The sequence below is a fragment of the Neoarius graeffei genome, chromosome 8, assembly GCF_027579695.1.
Source record: "Neoarius graeffei isolate fNeoGra1 chromosome 8, fNeoGra1.pri, whole genome shotgun sequence".
Taxonomy (NCBI): domain Eukaryota; kingdom Metazoa; phylum Chordata; class Actinopteri; order Siluriformes; family Ariidae; genus Neoarius; species Neoarius graeffei.
In genome coordinates, this window is record NC_083576.1 from 32,532,351 (window position 1) to 32,550,564 (window position 18,214).

Consider the following 18,214-nt stretch of genomic DNA (forward strand, 5'->3'; position numbering starts at 1 on the left):
CCCTCCTGCTTCAATGACTACTGCCCTGTCGCACTCACTCCCATCCTCATGAAGTGCTTTGAGCGGCTAGTCATGAGGCATATCCAGTCTGCCCTCCCCCCCCCCGCCCTGGATCCTTTCCAGTTTGCATATCAGTCCAACCGTTCAACCGATGACGCCATCTCCACTGCCCTCCACTCAGCCCTCACCCACCTGGAGACAAAAGACTCATATGTCAGAATGCTGTTCATAGACTTTAGCTCAGCATTCAACACAATCATTCCTCAGCAGCTCATTCATAAACTGGACCAGCTGGGACTCAACACCTCCCTGTGCAACTGGCTGCTGGACTTCCTGACGGGGAGACCACAGACTGTACGGGTCGGCAACAACTCCTCCAGCACCATCACACTGAACACGGGGGCCCCCCAAGGATGTGTGCTAAGCCTCCTCTCCTCTTCACTCTGCTGACCCACGACTGCACACCAACATCCAGCTCAAATCTCTTCATTAAGTTTGCGGATGACACGACTGTGGTGGGTCTCATCAACAATGGCGATGAGACAATCTACAGGAGTGAGGTGAGCCGCTTGGCCATGTGGTGCAAGGACAACAATCTCCATCTGAACGTGGAGAAGACGAAGGAGATTGTTGTGGACTTCAGGAGAGCGCACACCCAGCATGCTCCACTATCTATCGACAGTGCTGCAGTGGAGAGGGTGAGCAGCACCAAGTTTCTGGGTGTGCACATCTCTGAAGACCTGTCCTGGAGCAACAACACCGCATCACTGGCCAAAAAAGCCCGACAGCGTCTGTACTTCCTCCACAAACTGAGGAGAGCAAGAGCCCCGGCCCCCATCATGCACACTTTCTACAGAGGCACCATCGAGAACATTCTGACCAGCTGCATCACCGTGTGGTACGGCGCCTGCACCGTGTCCTGCTGCAAGTCTCTGCAGCGCATCGTGAGAGCAGCTGAGAGGATCATTGGTGTCTCTCTCCCTTCTCTAATGGATATTTATAACTCCCGCCTCACCCGAAAAGCCATCAGGATTGCAGGTGACCCCACCCACCCATCTCACAGCCTCTTCAGCCTGCTGCCATTGGGGAGGAGACTGCAGAGTCTCCGGGCCAAAACCAGCAGGCTCAAGAACAGTTTCTTTCACCAGGCAGTCAGGAGGCTCAACTGCCTCCCTGTTCTGCCCCTCCTCCCCCCTCTGTCCCCTGCCACAAATTCTGCTCGCACACCCCCCTTCAGCATCTGACATGTCATCCTCACAGTTTCCCCCCCAACACACACACATATATACATCTCATCGTTCATTAACACACTGAACTCAGGAACCGCACATCTCACTTTACCTCGCTCATTTGCACTATTCCGCACTACCTCATCTTAACAGCTGCTAGTTTGTTTATACTGCTTATTTCATGTTTCATGTTTACCTGCTATACCTCAAGTGCCCTTGACTGTTTGGTTATTTGAACCAATTTATGTGTGTGTATGTATGTATGTATGTATGTATGAGTGTTTAGTCTACATCTAGTTCATATCTAGAGTGTTTATACTGTTTATATTGTCTGAGTGTTTAGTCTATGTCTTGTTCTTATCTAGTGTTTATACTGTTTATTTATACTGTTTATATTGTTTGTCTGAGTGATTAGTCCATGTCTAGTTCCTATCTAGGAGTGTTTATATTGTTTGTTTTTTTCAATTATTCTATTTTTATTTATTGCATTGCCTGTTTGCACCATGGGTCAAAGAGGACTGAAATTTCATCTGTGCTGTATGTCGAGCATGTATAGCATATTTGACCAGTGGCGGCTGGTAGTCTTTCAAACAGGGGAGGCTGGTCGGTTACGATATTTCCAGATTTTAAAAGAAAAAAGAAAAAACACATCAATTTTGCCCATACTCTTGCCTCTGATCTGGCTGATTGTTGGCAGGGTCACAAACTGTGAAATAACAGGTTCTTTTGCCCCATTAGCCTACTGTCCAATATACATGATGGTGGTGTTGGGGGGGGTATATTTTAACATTTTATATTTCAAAATTGTGGCATGTTGTTTAAAAATTGATCATTATTGAAAGCAGCTCTTTGTCAGGAACCTCAGCAGTAACAGCAGAGTGTTCTGGAATAGGCACAAGCACTGACCTTGGGGAGCCAAACATAGAGCTGGGTGCCACACATTTCATTCAATGACACTTTCCCTATATTTTACTTAATTTGACTGAGAAATGTTTTATTGACAATTTTGATAACCCTTCACTTTTAATCCAGGTCTGTAGTGTGGAATGTTCTCGGCTGTGTTTTTGTTTAAAAATGTTTTCCAAATTGTAGCTGTGTTTAATTCATATCCAGAAAAATATATATTCCAATATAATATACTCAGCATAAACATTTTAAATAGATTCTATATTTTTGGTTCATCCATGACATATTACTAAAGTAGCCTATTTACTGTTGTTGATGTGGGATACTTGCTGTTAGCCAATTCACTTTCTCGTACCAGGAGAGCTGAAAGGAACGAGTATTATTCCCTACCTTTTTCACCAAGTCAATTTGAGGCGTTGGTCTACCCTGCTCTTTAATTTAAATTTTTTCCTCGAAAGGAAGACTGGCAAATGGCTTCGCCAAAATTAAATCAGCAATGCTTGGCATCCGTGCGCAGCTTTCTTGCTAGCTGACTAGCCCCCTCAAGTTCAAGTTCAGTCACTCAAATAAACGAAATTTCTGGAACTAAGATAGCAAACTTGACAACACTATATTTACACTTTATTTACAATGAAAATGTATACAAACTAAAAAAGCTGGTAGAAACCGTATGTAATGAATGAAATCGAAATGTAAGCTGATCTCTTACAATACACCACAGCACTTGTGAATCCGCATGGGACTGAACTGAGATTCACCACTGCCTGTCTATAGTTGAAACGAGCTGTCAATCAAAGAAAATATCCGGCCACTTTCACCAATCTCCTCGCGGAAACTGCCATGTCCCTCCCACTGTGAGGCTTGGAGTCCGTAGGCGGGCATTTTTGCAGTATTTGTCCAATAACCGTCTTGCATTTTGATATTGAAAAGCGCATCGCTCCCAAATGCCATTGAAGGCCACTGAGGCTGGGAGTCCGTGGGACTCCGTGGACGGGCGTTTTCGCAGTATTTGTCCAATAACCGTCTTGCATTTTGAGATTGAAAAGCGCATCGCTCCCAAATGCCAGTGAAGTGCACTGAGGCTGGGCTGCATCGCGCTGTCACGAGGGGGAAAAACTCACGCGCACATTAGGCGAACTGGGGAAAGTTATAACGGAATGATTTCGCACTGTAGTTGGGTTGAGCACATATATATTTCTATGATTCTGGATCTGAAATAGCAATGTTATAACATTGCTATTTCAGATCCAGAATTTTTAGAGGAGGCTGAACCTCCCTCGTTGTCTTAGAGCAATCGGCCTTGTATTTGACAATAAAGTTGACTTGACTATGCATGATGGATGCATCACTTCATGCACTTCCCTTCTTACCCTGACATACCCATCACTCAGGAATAGAGTAAATCTGGACTTATCAAACCACCTAACCTTTTCCCATTGCTCCAGAGTCCAGTCTTTATGCTCCCTAGCAAATTGAAGCCTTTTGTCCTGAGTAGTGATGTTTATCTTGATGATAAATATCAAGGTTATGGTTATGAGATATTTTGAGGATTTTCAGATGTGTTTCACACTGCAATATTCCACCACCATCTGGCAGAAACTGGTGTTGGGGTGTTTCATCGCCCCCATCCTCTTCATTGCTGCCTTCGAAGTGATCTTGATTGGAGCAAGGCAGGTGGTTGGCAGAGTCTGCTTGCCAGCAGGCTGGAGGCTCCCGCCTCTAAGGAGCTTCATGGATGACATCACACACCTGCTTCAAACTAGGCTCCTGAAGAGGCTAGCAGCTGTCAGCAGGCCTGGCTAAGATTGATTCAAGTCAGCTACCTGGAAAGTACAAGGTGTGGTGCTATAGCTTCATATTGTACTCAAGGGTAATGCGGCCACTGAAACTGTGTGAAGTCACCTCTACAACCGTAAGCAGGATGGAAGCAAAAGCCAACTCATTCATCTGCAAATGGCTGGGACTCTTGAAGTGCTTCTCAACAGCAAGTCTGTATGGGAGGAATACACTGCAGCTACCCCTAAAATCCATTACCCTTGGGTACAGGCAGGAGAAGGCAAGGCTAGTGATGGAGCTGAGGGACTCAGTTGATGAGTCTGTGAGGGACATGCATGCCTATGTGGAGACAGAGAGGAAATGAAGGGTGGAGGAGGAGTGGAAAAAGCAGTGGGCAGGCTGCAACGCAGGGAGGTAGTGGGAACAGTCCAATCAGGATGGGCAGGCCTTGGATGGAGTGACCCACCCATCTTGTGGTCCAGAGCCAGCAAGAAGCAGAGGAAGGACCTTGTTATTTCTGAGGTCACGAGGATGGCTCAGGAGGAGTACAGGGTGAAGGCCACAGCACAGGGGCAAAAGGGGAGCTGGACAACGTGGGAGGGGTGGTGAGCCGGGTAGTGAGCTGGGTAGACTTATAGAAGCTGCCACAAGCCCAACTCAGTTTCCTTATTCAGGCAACCTATGACACCCTCCCCTCCCCCTGCAATTTGCACCAGTGGCTGAGTATGGAGCAAGCCTGTGAGCTTTGTGGAACCACCAACGCCTCCCTCCAGCACATTTTGGCAAGCTGCAGACCCACTCTTGCACAGGGCCAATTCAGGTGGAGACATGACCAGGTGCTCAGAACACTTGCAGAGGTGGTGGAGAGAAAGAGGCAAGAGGTGAGCCAAGGGAGTCAGACAATAATCCATTTACAGAGGCAAGGGGAGTCCACAGATATCATCACCAGGAGACCAGCACCCTCTCTCCTCTCTTCTGGGATGGAGTGGAGATTGGAGGTTGACCTAGGTAGGCAGCTCCATTTTCCAACAGAGATTTGCAGCACAACACTGCAACCAGACATGGTGCTCTGGTCAATGGGCATAAAATCAGTGCTGCTGGTAGAGCTGACTATGCCTTGGGAGGAGGGGTTGGAGGCAGCCCATGAAAGGAAGAGGGTGAAATACACAGATCTGGTTGCAGAGTGTAGGGAAGGCGGTTGGAACACAAAACTCTGTCCAGTGCGGTAGGCCTAGAGCCTAGCAGGTTAACATCTACCTGTACACATTAATAGTGTCACTAACAAGTGGTTTTCTTATGGCCACACAACTGTTTAGTACCAATCCTGTGAGTTTTCATCACATTGTGAGTGTGGAAATGTTCTAAATTTCATTATTAAACATAGCTGTGAGTTCTACTGTCAATTTTTTTTTTTTACACAATTCAACAACAAGCATTTAAGTGATCTCTGATCATGGTCAATTAGGATTTTTTTCCAGCCACATTTTGTCCACAAAAGTGATAGTTTGCCACTGTCCTTCCAGGTTTTAATAATATGTTGGACAGTTCTTAACCCAATTCCAGTAGTTTCAGCAATCTCCTTTGTTGTTTTCTTTGCTGAATGCAGGCCAATATTTTGATCCTTTGGAAACACAGTAACATCTTTCCCATGAGCAGAGGATACATCTTTTGACATGGTTGTTTAAGAAATGAGAAGCTACTCACTGCATCGTTTATAGTTAAAAGAATTGTTCCCAGCTGAAACACAATCGCTGCAATAATTATCCAATCACAGGTTCTTATGTATTTGCTTATTTAAAATCAAATGGTGACTTTGCTTTGGCCAGGCAGTGTATTAGAATGAGCACATTACAGACCTGATTTGAATTACATCCACATCACAGGTGTAAGTCATAGCATTACAGGGTGCCCAGTCATTTTTATGAATAAAATAAATGTGTGATAAGTTGAGATGAATGAAAAGGCTTACTGTAGGCACAGAGGTTTTTCTTTGAAGTAGTACACTGTCCGCAGGTATGCAGAAATAGCATGATGATGGCCAGGAGACTTAAGGACAAGGCCCTTGTTTCCTGGTGAGGCTTGATTCTTGGCCTCCTCTAAAAGCCATTCTCCTAAATAAAAATAGTGCAGCATCACTTGTATATAGTGCAGGGTTTGTCAACTGGAAGTTTGTCAACATCTGATAGAAAAATCAATGTCAAATTAAATTTATTATCAAAATATTTTACCATGACTTTATAGTTGTAATAATTGCTGAACATTGTGTGTGAATATTGTTAGTAAATTGTAGGTTGCAGTTCAATAGATAGATAGTAGCTTAGAAAGCTAAATTGTGCTTTTTGACTAAAATGTCTTCATCTTTAGAACCCTGTAAAACCAGTTACAATTGACGTTATTAATTTTCCTGGAAGAAAACTTGCAAACCTTGACAAAACCACATACTTTAAAAGGTGCATTAGGTAAGATACTATACATGAAAAAAAAAACCCTCTAATAGTTAAATGGGTGGAGTTGAATAAGATTTGAATGATCTTTTACGGGCGGCACGGTGGTGTAGTGGTTAGCGCTGTCGCCTCACAGCAAGAAGATCCGGGTTCGAGCCCAGTGGCTAGCGAGGGCCTTTCTGTGTGGAGTTTGCATGTTGTCCGCGTGGGTTTCCTCCGGGTGCTCCGGTTTCCCCCACAGTCCAAAGACATGCAGGTTAGGTTAACTGGTGACTCTAAATTGACTGAGTGTGAATGGTTGTCTGTGTCTATGTGTCAGCCCTGTGATGACCTGGCGACTTGTCCAGGGTGTACCCCGCCTTTTGCCCGTAGTCAGCTGGGATAGGCTCCAGCTTGCCTGCGACCCTGTAGAACAGGATAAAGCGGCTAAAGATGATGAGATGAGATGAGATCTTTTACTCATTGAGCCTGAGTTACAACTCTCCAAACATACAACTTCTCATAATAATTTATGAGGACATGAAGGGGCTTGGGGGGAATGTCTATAAAATGACTAACAAGAGGCCAATCTGAGTACAAATAAACATTCAGACTGGAAGGCAAAACTGTTTTTTTTTTCCTGCTTCGTAATACAATTGTTCTGAGACAATAGTTTAAACTATTATTTTTGATTATTTGTATTATTTTTTCATAATATTCCACATTATTTGTACTAGCAAGAAATGAAAAATATTGACTATTACACCTTTAAGTCAAAGTTGCACTGTTTAAAACAATGTAGGCTAATGACTATATGTCACACTAGCACTGGAATCCACCAGAAATTCCATGTCCCAGAACACACCACAGTCGACAAATATGGCCATCACAGACGACAATCCCTAGCATAACACTCCACTAGCATGTACACTCTCAACCAAGTTCTAATCATATGCACCTATTCCCAATCACAACACTCCCTATCTAAACAGACTCTGGACATTCACCAAGTAATGCTCAGTGTGCCTTAACCTGATTTAACCAGCCCTGTATATTTGTACCTTGCTTTTCTAGTTTTTAACATTGCCTTGTTAATTAGTTCATGGATTTTGGATTTGCCCACATTACACTGTTTGCTGATTGTCTGACTTTCTGCCTGTTCTAGTTTAGGCTTCATGCTTTGGACTTGTTTGCCAGTGTCTTTTTTTTTTTTAAATAAAAAGCTAACCTGCACTTGAAAACCTTGGTTCCAAAGGTTGTTATAGCTGGGGGTGGTAGTGGGGATAAGCTCCCATTTCCTATAAAATGCTCCCAGTGGTGTGCATCTCAATTAGCCTCTGACAACCAAGTCCAGTTCCTGGCCTTCTTGTGTGGTTTAGAATTGGAACCTGGCAGAACTGTTTTTACTGACAGAAGAAGGGGTGAAGGCAGTCCACTGGTGCCTTAAAACCAGCTGCTTTGGGCAGATGGGGCTTGTCAGCCTTGGATGGCAACCCATCTAGGAGAAGGAAAACTCTGATTTCAAACCTCTGCTGCCTTGTGGCTATACCCACTTGTAGGAAAGGCTAAGGGAGTAAAGCCTGACAGAAAATCTGGAGATGGAGTCCCTAAGGCTATGTTCACACTGCAGGCTGAAGTGACTCAAATCCGATCTTTTTGCCCATATGTGACCTGTATCCGATCTTTTATTGACAACATGAACGACACAGATCCGATTTTTTCAAATCCGACCCAGGCCGTTTGGATATGTGGTCCTAATTCCAATTCCTATCTGCTCTTTTCATATGCGACTTCAGTCTGAACCGCCAGGTCGCATTCATCCGACTTACACGTCATCAACAAGCCACAAACATCACTATTCTGCGCTGAAGTAGGCGGCGGGTCTCTCAAAAAAAAAGTTACAACAACATGGCGCATAATCACAGGCGCAGATAGAGGGTGGGACTCGTCCCACCCAGATTTAAATTCACCTCGTTCGGTCCCCCCCACTTATAGGGAGGAAAAAACATCTATGCTGTCTTTCTTTGCATAAGGCAATCCTCACAGAAAAATCAAAAGACTAATTACCATTCGGTTTATTGAGGTGCACAGCAGTATATACATAGTTGCAACAACTCACATAAAACAAAGACTGATATTCGGTTGGTTGAGCTGCGCAGACTGCACAGGTTGCGAGCTCGAGCTTGGTTGCTATGGTAACCCACAACAAGTTTGACAGGCATATCGGGGTTGGGGTTGGTTTGCTGGCAGCTTTGTCCCCCCCAGTTTTTTGTCCCCCCCCAGTTCAAAAAACGTATCTGCGCCCCTGCGCATGACATCAATGCGAGGGACGCTTCAGGCTGTGAAGGTTCTGAATCTTCTCAATGGAAGGACGCAGAGGTTAGGGAGCTGATTTCCATTTGGGGGGATACAGCTATTCAAGCTAGATTGGATGGGTCATACTGCAACCGGGCGGTTTTACTTCCGTAAACACTGGCCATGCTCACTGCATGTGACGTCGTCGTATCCTGCAATGCGCATGCGGAACACTTTTAGGTCGCTTTTCGTTCATACTGAGGATCACATACAAGTCGCATATATTTGTTAATGTGAACGACCTCACAAAAAAATCGGATTTCACAAAAAAATCGGAATTGAGTATTAAGCCTTGCAGTGTGAACGTAGCGCAAGGTGGCTTGACACTGGTCTCGGTGTCTTCCTGGCAACTCCTGTGATGCCACTGATGCCAAGCTGTATCGGCTTCTGTCGTTCCTTTGGATCCATCAGCTAGGTGGAGAGGGGGGTTCTGCTGCACGGGCAACAGCTAAGCCTCCATATCATTCTGCCCAGGCCTTGTAGCTCCACTGGAGAGGACACTCCAGCATCACCACAAGGTGCCAACACAACACAGGAAGTGGTAGTTACCGGTTCTAAGCTCATCCAATTGGCATAGGAAATGAGTGTCAGGGACCACTTCTGACAGTGGGAAAGATCTTCACATCTCATTGAACAGCTACTGCCTGCCTCAAGCTGGGCAGCCCCCAGCCAGTAAAGTGCTGTCCCACCATGGCCTGCCTGCTTTACTTGGGTGTATGCAGCTAGAGAGCAATCTTGACAAGCAGGCCAAAATTTCTGCACCTGGCAAGACAACAAGAAGAAAGAAGATTCCAACTCTTCATTTTGCAAGTTGGAACATTAGGACCTTGTGTCCCAGCCTCACTGATGACCTGCAGCAGATTGATGATGCATACAAGACTGCGGTCATTGACAGGGGACTTTCCTGACTAAATGTTGATGTTTCCTATGGGAAAAAGGAGCAGAAAAATACCAACTGGTATGAAGCTCACTGGCAAGAAATGGAGCCTCTGGCCGAGGCTAAGAGGGAAGCTCTCCTGGTCTACAGGGCTGCACATAGCCCCAGCACACTAGAAGCCCTCAGGACTGCCAGGTGAATCGCCCAGCAGACTGCCCATCACTGCACCAACACCTACTGGCTGAAGCTCTGCAGTAGTATACAGACAGCTGCTGATACCAGGGACACAAAGATGATGTATGAGGGCATAAAGAAGGTGACAGGTCACTCTACCACCAAGACTGCACCCCTGAAGTCCAAGTCAGGTGAAATTATCACAGATCAGGGAAGTAGCTGCAGCATTGAGTTAAGCATTACCTTGAGCTGTATACAACCCATAATGTCACAGACATCACCCTGGATGCCATCCCAGACCTACTTGTCATGGAGGAGCTGGATACCTCACCAACCATGGATGAACTCAGAAAAGCAATTGACTGCCTTGCTTGTGGAAAGGCCCCCAGGAGTAATGGCATCCCACCAGAAATCCTGAAGAGCAGAAAACCTGCACTACTCCAGCCCCTGCTTGAACTCCTCTGCTGGGAACAGGGATATATTCCTCAGGACATGCGGGACTCTACCATCATCACTTTGTATAAGAACAAAGGAGAACACTGCAACAATTACCAGGGCATCTCCCTCCTGAGTATCATTGTGAAGGTTTTTGCCCATGTCGCCCTGGCTTGCCCACAGACTCTCGCCTCTTGTATCTACCCAGAGAGTCTCAGTGTGGCCTTTGAGCCAGCCAGTCAACAGTAGACACGATTTTATCATTATGTCAGCTACAGGAGAAGTGTCATGAACAGCAGAAGCCCCTCTACATAGCTTTCATAGATCTGACAAAAGTGTTTGACCTGGTCAACCAGAGCGGACTCTTCAGGCTACTGCAGAAGATTGGTTGTGCCCCTCGACTGCTAGCAGTGCTCAATTTGTTTCATGACAACATGCACAGCACAGTCCACTACAATGATGCAACATCTGAGGCCTTCCCAGTCAGCAGCGGAGTGAAGCATGGCTGCGCCCTTGCACTGACACTCTTCAGCATCATCTTTTCCATGCTCCTCCAGTATGCCTTCAAGGACTACAGTGAAGTCTACATTCACACCAGGGCTGATGGCAAGCTGTTCAACATCACCTGCCTAGGCACTAAGACCAAAGTCACTGTGGTATTCATCCACGAGTTACTCTTTGCCGATGACATCACATACTAAAGACGAATTGCAGCAGCTTGTCAGTCATCTCTCCCATGCTTGCAAGGAGTTTGTAGACATACAGACGTGGACAACAGCATTCTGGAGGACATCCCAGAGCTCCCAACAATGACAGAGATGGACAATCTGCCAACAGTTACTGAAGTACGAGCGGCAGTGAACTCTCTCAAGAACAACAAAGCCGCAGGACCTGATGGAGTGCCTGGAGAAATCCTGAGACCTGGGGGTGAGTCAGTTGTTCACTGCCTCCACTCATTCATCACTGCTGCCTGGAATTCTGGATGTGTCCCTCAACAATGGAAAGACTCTGATCTTGTGAGCATCTACAAGAAGAAGGAAGATAGAGCAGACTGTAGTAACAGCAGAGGCATCTCTCTTCTATTGTGTGCTGGGAAAGTACTCAAGGATACTGCTGCTGAGACTAATCAAAACTGTAGCTGAAGATGTACTACCAGAAAGCCAGTGCGGGTTTAGAAAAGACCGATGCACCATGGACATGATATTTGTAGCGAGGCAGATCCAGGAAAAATGCAGGGAACAACATCAAGACCTCTATATGGTCTTCATTGACCTTACTAAGGCCTTTGACACAGTGAATAGACCTCTGTTGTGGGAAGTGCTTAAGTCAGGGGTGTCAAACCTGATCCATAAAGGGCCGTGTGGCTGCAGGTTTTCATTCCAGCCATGCAGCAGCACCCTGATTTGGCTTATTCAATCAACTGACACACCCACCCTTTAATCAAGGGTGGGTGTGGCTGCAAGTATTTGACTGTGTGAAGACAGTTCAGTTGATTGAATGAGCCAAGTCAGGTGTGCTGCTGCATGGCTGGAATGAAAACCTGCAGCCACAAGGCCCTTTATGGATCAGGTTTGACACCCCTGGCTTAAGTGCTTTGGCTGCCCCAGCAAGTTCTTAGCTGTACTGAAGTCACTGCACGACGGAGCCATGGTAAGGGTCTTGGGTGGAGGAGAAAAGTCTGATGCATTTCCTGTATGCACCAGTGTCAGGCAAGGCTATGTGATTGCACCTGTGATCTTCAACTTGTTCCTTGCTGCAGTGATGCTGGCAGCAAAGAATGACATAAACCCAGAGGACTGCGTCCCATTAGCCTACAGACTTGACGGCAACCTGTTCAACCTGCGCAGACTCGGAGTGCCAACAAGAGGCTATTCTCGAACTGCAGTATGCAGACGATGCTGCTGTTGCCGGTTGCGCAGCTGAAGGACTGCAGAGGAACCTCAATGCCCTGGACAACACTTACACACGGGCTGGGCTCAGTATCAACACGGGGAAGACTGAAGTCATGAGTCGAAGAGCATCACACACAGCCCCAACAAACTTCCAGATCAAGAACACCACACTGAAGAACATGCACTCCTTCACCTACCTTGGATCAACGCTGAATGCCAACTGCGACATAACAGATGAGGTACAATGGCGTATAGGACTAGCATCTGCCTCCTTTGGTAAACTTGCAAGTAAAGTCTTCCTGAACAGAAACCTGACAATCAAGACCAAGGTTGCGGTCTACAGGGTGGACTGCCTCTCAATCTTGTTGTACGCCAGTGAAAAGTGGACTCCATACAGACACCACATTTGCACCCTCAAACACTTCCATGCCCGTTGCCTCCAGAGAATACTGGGCCTCAAGTGGTGGCACAAGTTTCCTCATATAGAGATCTGACGTAGGGCCAACATTGAGCCGCTAGAGACCATACTCCTGCACAGGCAGCTCAGATGGGTCTGACACCATCTGCATGCCCTCCAATCATTTACCAAGACACATGTTGTATGGTGAACTTTTCAAAGGTAAATGATCTATGGGAGGGCAACAGAAGAGGTACAAGGACCATCTAAAGGCCAACCTGAAGGACTGCGGCATTGAGCCACAAAAGCTGGAAGAATTAGCAGTGAACAGGTGCAAGTGGAGACAGCTGTGTTTGACAAAAACTGCCTTCTACACAACCGGCTACAACCAGAAGGCAGAGGCCAGAAGAGTAAAATGCCATCAGCCAGTCCAACCACAGGGCAAGCACATATGTGATGTGTGCGGCTGAGTCCTTGCCACCCAAATTGGACTGATCAGCCATCAAAGAACTCACCAAGAGAGAGACGGCATGGAGTGACATCATCGATATCGATGGACAGCCTTAAGCAAGCTTACAAGGAGTTTGGGCTGTCCATCAGTCTGAAGAAAGCTAACATCATGACACAGGTCACAGATCACCCTGCAAACATCACCATAAATGGGTGCAACCTGGAGGTTGTGGAGAATTTCTCCTATCTTGGATCCACCATCTCCAGCTCACTTTCCATTGATGCAGAAATAAATAGTAGGATTGTCAAGGCTGCCGCAGTTATGGCCAGACTGAACAAGAGGGTCTGGAACAACCCCAGCCTCACCAAAAAGACCAAACTATGCATCTATCAGGCCTGCGTGCTCGGCACACTACTATACAGCAGTGAGGCATGGACCACCTAAAAAACTCAACAGCTTCCACCCGAGATGTCTGCGGCGCATTCTATGCATCCAATGGCAGGGTAAAGTATCAAACACAGAGGTTCTGGAATATGCCAACATGGCAAGCAAGTTCGCCCTTCTCAGTGAGGGGTGCCTTCGCTGGCTTGGCCATGTCAAGAGAATGGACCCAGGCCGAATTCCCAAGGATCTTCTTTATGGCGAGTTGGCAGAGGGCTCATGACCAATTGGATGCCTGTGACTGCACTAATAAAACATGTCTGCAAGAAGGACATGAAGCTATGCAGTATCATCAACGCATGGGAAAGCTATGCAGAAGACTGCTCTGTCTGGAACCTTACTGTCAAGCAGGGTGTGCAGAAAGCAGAGAAGGCAAGGTCTAAAGACCTTGCTGAAAAGAAGGCCAAGAGAAAGAGGAAACAACAGCTTTCTCAACAGGTGTCTACATTCGTATGCAATAATTGCAACAGAGACTGTCACTCACAAGTTGATCTATACAGCCACTTGCACAGGTGCAGATACATTTTGCCAAGAGTAAATGAGGATGCTACACCATTGTCTCTCAAAGACAGAAGGGTGCCGACGATGACTTGCATCCATCTCTGACTCCATTGCATGACACTATTAAAATGTAATGAAACACGAACAAAATGCAATGCAGCATTTGACTTTTACTTAACATTATCTCTATTCTTACTAGGGAAATTAAGCAAGTAGTTTAGCTTGCAGGGGTTCAGTAGACAAGAAAGGATGAAACCCCCTGATGTAGCCTGAAATGATGATCGAATAGTGACTAGAGATCGCAGTTAAAAATTCAGAAGGAAACCAAAATATGTACATTTTTGCCTCTCATTTCAACTAGTGCTGTCCAATTTTTGTTTTAATATACTATATATCATATACACTCACCAGCCACATTAATAGGAACTTGTTCTTGGTTTGAAGATTCCTGTTCTTGGCTGGCGGGAGTGGTCTTCTGCGGTTGCACACAGATACTTTTCTGCTCACCATGGTTGTAAAGAGTTGCTATGAGTTGCTACATCATTCCTGGCAGCTCAAACCAATCTGGCCATTTTACTCTGACCTCTCTTATCAAGAAGACATTTCCACCCAGAGAACTGTCCCTCACCTTTTTTTTTGCACCATTTTCTGTAAACTCTAGAGACTGTTGTTTCTGAAAACCCCAGGAGATCAGCAGTTTCTGAAATACTCAAATCAGTCCATCTGGCACCAACACCCATGCCACAGTGAAAGTCACAGAGATCATAATTTTTCCCCATTCTGATGTTTGAAATGAACATTAACTGAAGCTCTTGATTTGTATCTGCATGATTTTATGCATTGTGCTGCTGTCAAGGGATTGGCTGCTTAGATAAGTGCATAAAACAGCAGGAGTATGGGTGTACTTAATAAAGTGGCCAGTGAGTGTATATCATCAGATGTGTCACCAGCAGTGGCTCTTGACCATCGATTTTAGTGGGGGCAGGACAGCAATAATTAGAACAGAGCTTCAAATAAAATTAAGCTGAGAGGCAATCACACTTGTCTTATGCTATAACGAATGTTTAGAGTTAAGGCAGTTGAGAGTCAACAATATCCAGTCATCTAGCATACAGTCTAGCAGCTTGTTGAGTGCTTTTTAGAAGAACCTCCACTCCAGACTACTCATTTTCTTCCTCAGATCTCTGCAATATAGGGTGGATTCAGGTATACTGGGAGATCCAGTAAATTGGAACAGTTATACTTAACACTTATTTTCATACTGATAACTGAAAACTGTTCCAATATATCTGAATTCACTCTATTTTACAGTTGAAAAGGTTCTGAATATTAAACATCAAACTAACGCAATCTGGCCATTCCATTAACTGTTTTGTCTGGCGCTCCCTCTAGCATAGGGCAGCATGATACCTTTTCCCGTGGACTTCCACTATTGCAGTTCCCTTTTTATCACTAGTTTCATTAATAACAGTAGAAGTTAAATGGACCAGTGATGATTGATTGCTCTAGATGCAACATTATTGTCCACCATGGGGGCAGCCATAGCCTGAAGGTTAGAGAAGCAGCCTTGACCCCAAAGGGTTACTGGTTCGATTCCTGGGACTGGCAAAAAAAAAAAAAAAAAAAAAAAAAAGTGTGAGGGGAGTTGAGTGAATGAACAGCACTTTCCCCTCACTCTGTATCAGGGCAGAAGTACCCTTGAGCAAAGCACCAGTTGCTCCCTGGGTGCTACACCATAGCTGCCCACTGCTCTGGGTGAGCTTATTGTTCACTTGTGTGTGCATGCATGTGTTCACTACTTCATATGGGTTAAATGCAGAGTAGGAATTTTGCTGTGTACATGTGACAAAGGCTTCTTCTTCTTCAAAAAAAAAAAAAAATGCTGACCAAAGCAATGTAACATTCATTGTTCACCCAAGAAAGTAATGAATTAATTTAACATGTATGGCACTGTAAATGAGGACTTGAATAATGGTTAACATTTGCTGAGCTTGTAATATAAATAGTGATGCTCTACTCTGAAGAATGAGCTGCCAATGCCAAATATAGATAGATAGCTACTATCCACAGGGTAGCACCATTTGGCAGTTAGAAAGATGAAAAGTTGGCCACTCTACACAAATACAGTGGTGCTTGAAAGTTTGTGAACTATTTTTGAACTTTCTATATTTCTTGCATAAATATGACCTAAAACATCAGCTTTTCACACAAGTCATAAAAGTAGATAAAGAGAACCCAGTTAACAAATGAGACAAATATATAATACTTGGTCATTTATTTATTGAGGAAAATGATCCAATATTACATATCTGTGAGTAGCAAAAGTATGTGAACCTTTGCTTTCAGTATTTGGTGTGACCCACTTGTGCAGCAATAACTGCAACTAAACATTTCCAGTAACTGTTGATCAGTCCTGCACACTGGCTTGGAGGAATTTTAGCCCATTCCTCCATACAGAACAGCTTCAACTCTGGGATGTTGGTGGGTTTCCTCACATGAACTGCTCACTTCAGGTCCTTCCACAACATTTCGACTGGATTAAGGTCAGGACTTTGACTTGGTCATTTCAAAACATTTAACTTTATTCTTCTTTAACCATTATTTGGTAGAACGACTTGTGTGCTTAGGGTTGTTGTCTTGCTGCATGACCCACCTTCTCTTGAGATTGAGTTCATGAACAGATGTCCTGACATTTTCCTTAAGAATTTGCTGGTATAATTCAGAATTCATTGTTCCATCAATGATGGCAAGTCATCTGTGGGTGGTAAAAGAGAGCAACTGGACTTGCTTGAAAATTCTTGAAGACGTTTCACCTCTCATCCGAAAGGCTTCTTCAGTTCTGTCTGACTGGTAGGGAGCATCAGGTATTTATCCTCGCATGGACGAAAAGCTCATCTAAGGTGTCATTGAGTTATCCTGTTGGTGTGGGTCACTGGGGGCTGGTTGTGAACGGCCTCGAGAGTCGTTAGGATGATCAATGGATTGCCCGTTAGGGTGATCAATGGAATGCTGATTCTCTCTGTCCTCCTGTGAGTCACTGAAAACAGCTGGGTTTTGGTGTGCATTCAGTTGTCTGGGAAGCGTGCCAAGGACTGCATTGTAGGTGGCTGATAAATGATGTCTTAGACCCCCACCTCTGTTCAGTGATGGCTGTTCCAGGTTGACAAAAATGGCTTCTTTAACTCCTCGCTCATACCAACGATCCTCTCTGGCTAAAATGCGTACATTGAAATCCTGAGTGTCCTTTGTTGTTAAGATGAAAGTAGACAGCAGAGTCCTGGCCTGAGGAACTGGCTTTCCTGTGTTGAGCCATGCGCCTGTGAAGCAGTTGTTTTGTTTCCCCAATATATGTCCTTGCATTCCTCACTGCACTGAATTGCATACACTACGTTGTCCTGTTTGTGTCTGGCCATTCTGTCCTTAGGGTGGACCAGTTTCTGCTTCAGGGTGTTACTGGGTCTGAAATGTACCGGAATGTTGTGTTTGTAGAAGATCCTCCTGAGTTTCTCAGATAGACCAGAAATGTAGGGAATGACAATGTTCTTGCATTTGTTCCTGTTATCCTCCTTGTCCATTCTGTTCCTTTTTCTGCTCTTGAGGAAAGACCAGTTGGGATACCCGCAGTTCTGAAGTGCTTTCTTGATGTGAATCTGCTCCTTCTCTTTTCCCTCTATCGTTGTAGGGATGTTCTGAGCCCTGTGTTGCAAGGTCCTAATGACCCCCAATTTGTGTTCCAGTGGGTGGTGAGAGTCAAAGAGTAGGTACTGGTCTGTGTGTGGGGGTTTCCGGTAGACCTCGATGCTCAGGCTTCTGTCTTGTCTAATGTGTACATCACTATCCAAGAAGGCTAGATTATTCCCACTGATGTCTTCCAGAGTGAAGTTGATGTTAATATCCACTGCATTGATGTGCTTAGAGAAGGCTTCCACCTCATGGGTTTTGATTTTAACCCAGGTGTCATCCACATATCTGAACCAGTGGCTGGGAGCAACTCCTGAAAAAGTGGTCAAAGCGTTATGTTCTACTTCCTCCATGTAAAGATTGGCCACAGTAGGGGATACCGGTGAGCCCATGGTGCATCCATGCTTCTGTCTGTAGAAACTTTCATTAAACTGGAAATAAGTGGTAGTCAGGCAGAGGTCAAGCAGGGTGCAAATCTCGTCTGTGGTGAGGTTCATTCTATCCAATAAGGTGCTGTCTCGAAGGAGTCATTTTCTAACAGATTCAACTGCTTCTGTGGTGGGAATGCAGGTGAACAGAGAAATGACGTCGTAGGAAACCATGGTTTCATCTGAGTCTAGTTTGAGGTCTGCAACTTTAGTAGCAAAATCTTGGAAGTTTTTGACATGTGGCATAT

General features: G+C 45.2%; 1 protein-coding gene across 1 annotated transcript in view; it reads right to left on the minus strand.

Moving 5' to 3' along the window:
• The window catches only part of si:ch211-274f20.2 (calnexin), a 107,361-nt gene that overhangs the window by 68,351 nt on the left and 20,796 nt on the right, over positions 1–18,214 (minus strand). The window contains exon 4 of the mRNA XM_060927587.1: positions 5,881–6,022. Coding sequence (XP_060783570.1) covers positions 5,881–6,022 — 142 coding nt within the window. The remainder of the gene's footprint in view (positions 1–5,880; positions 6,023–18,214) is intronic.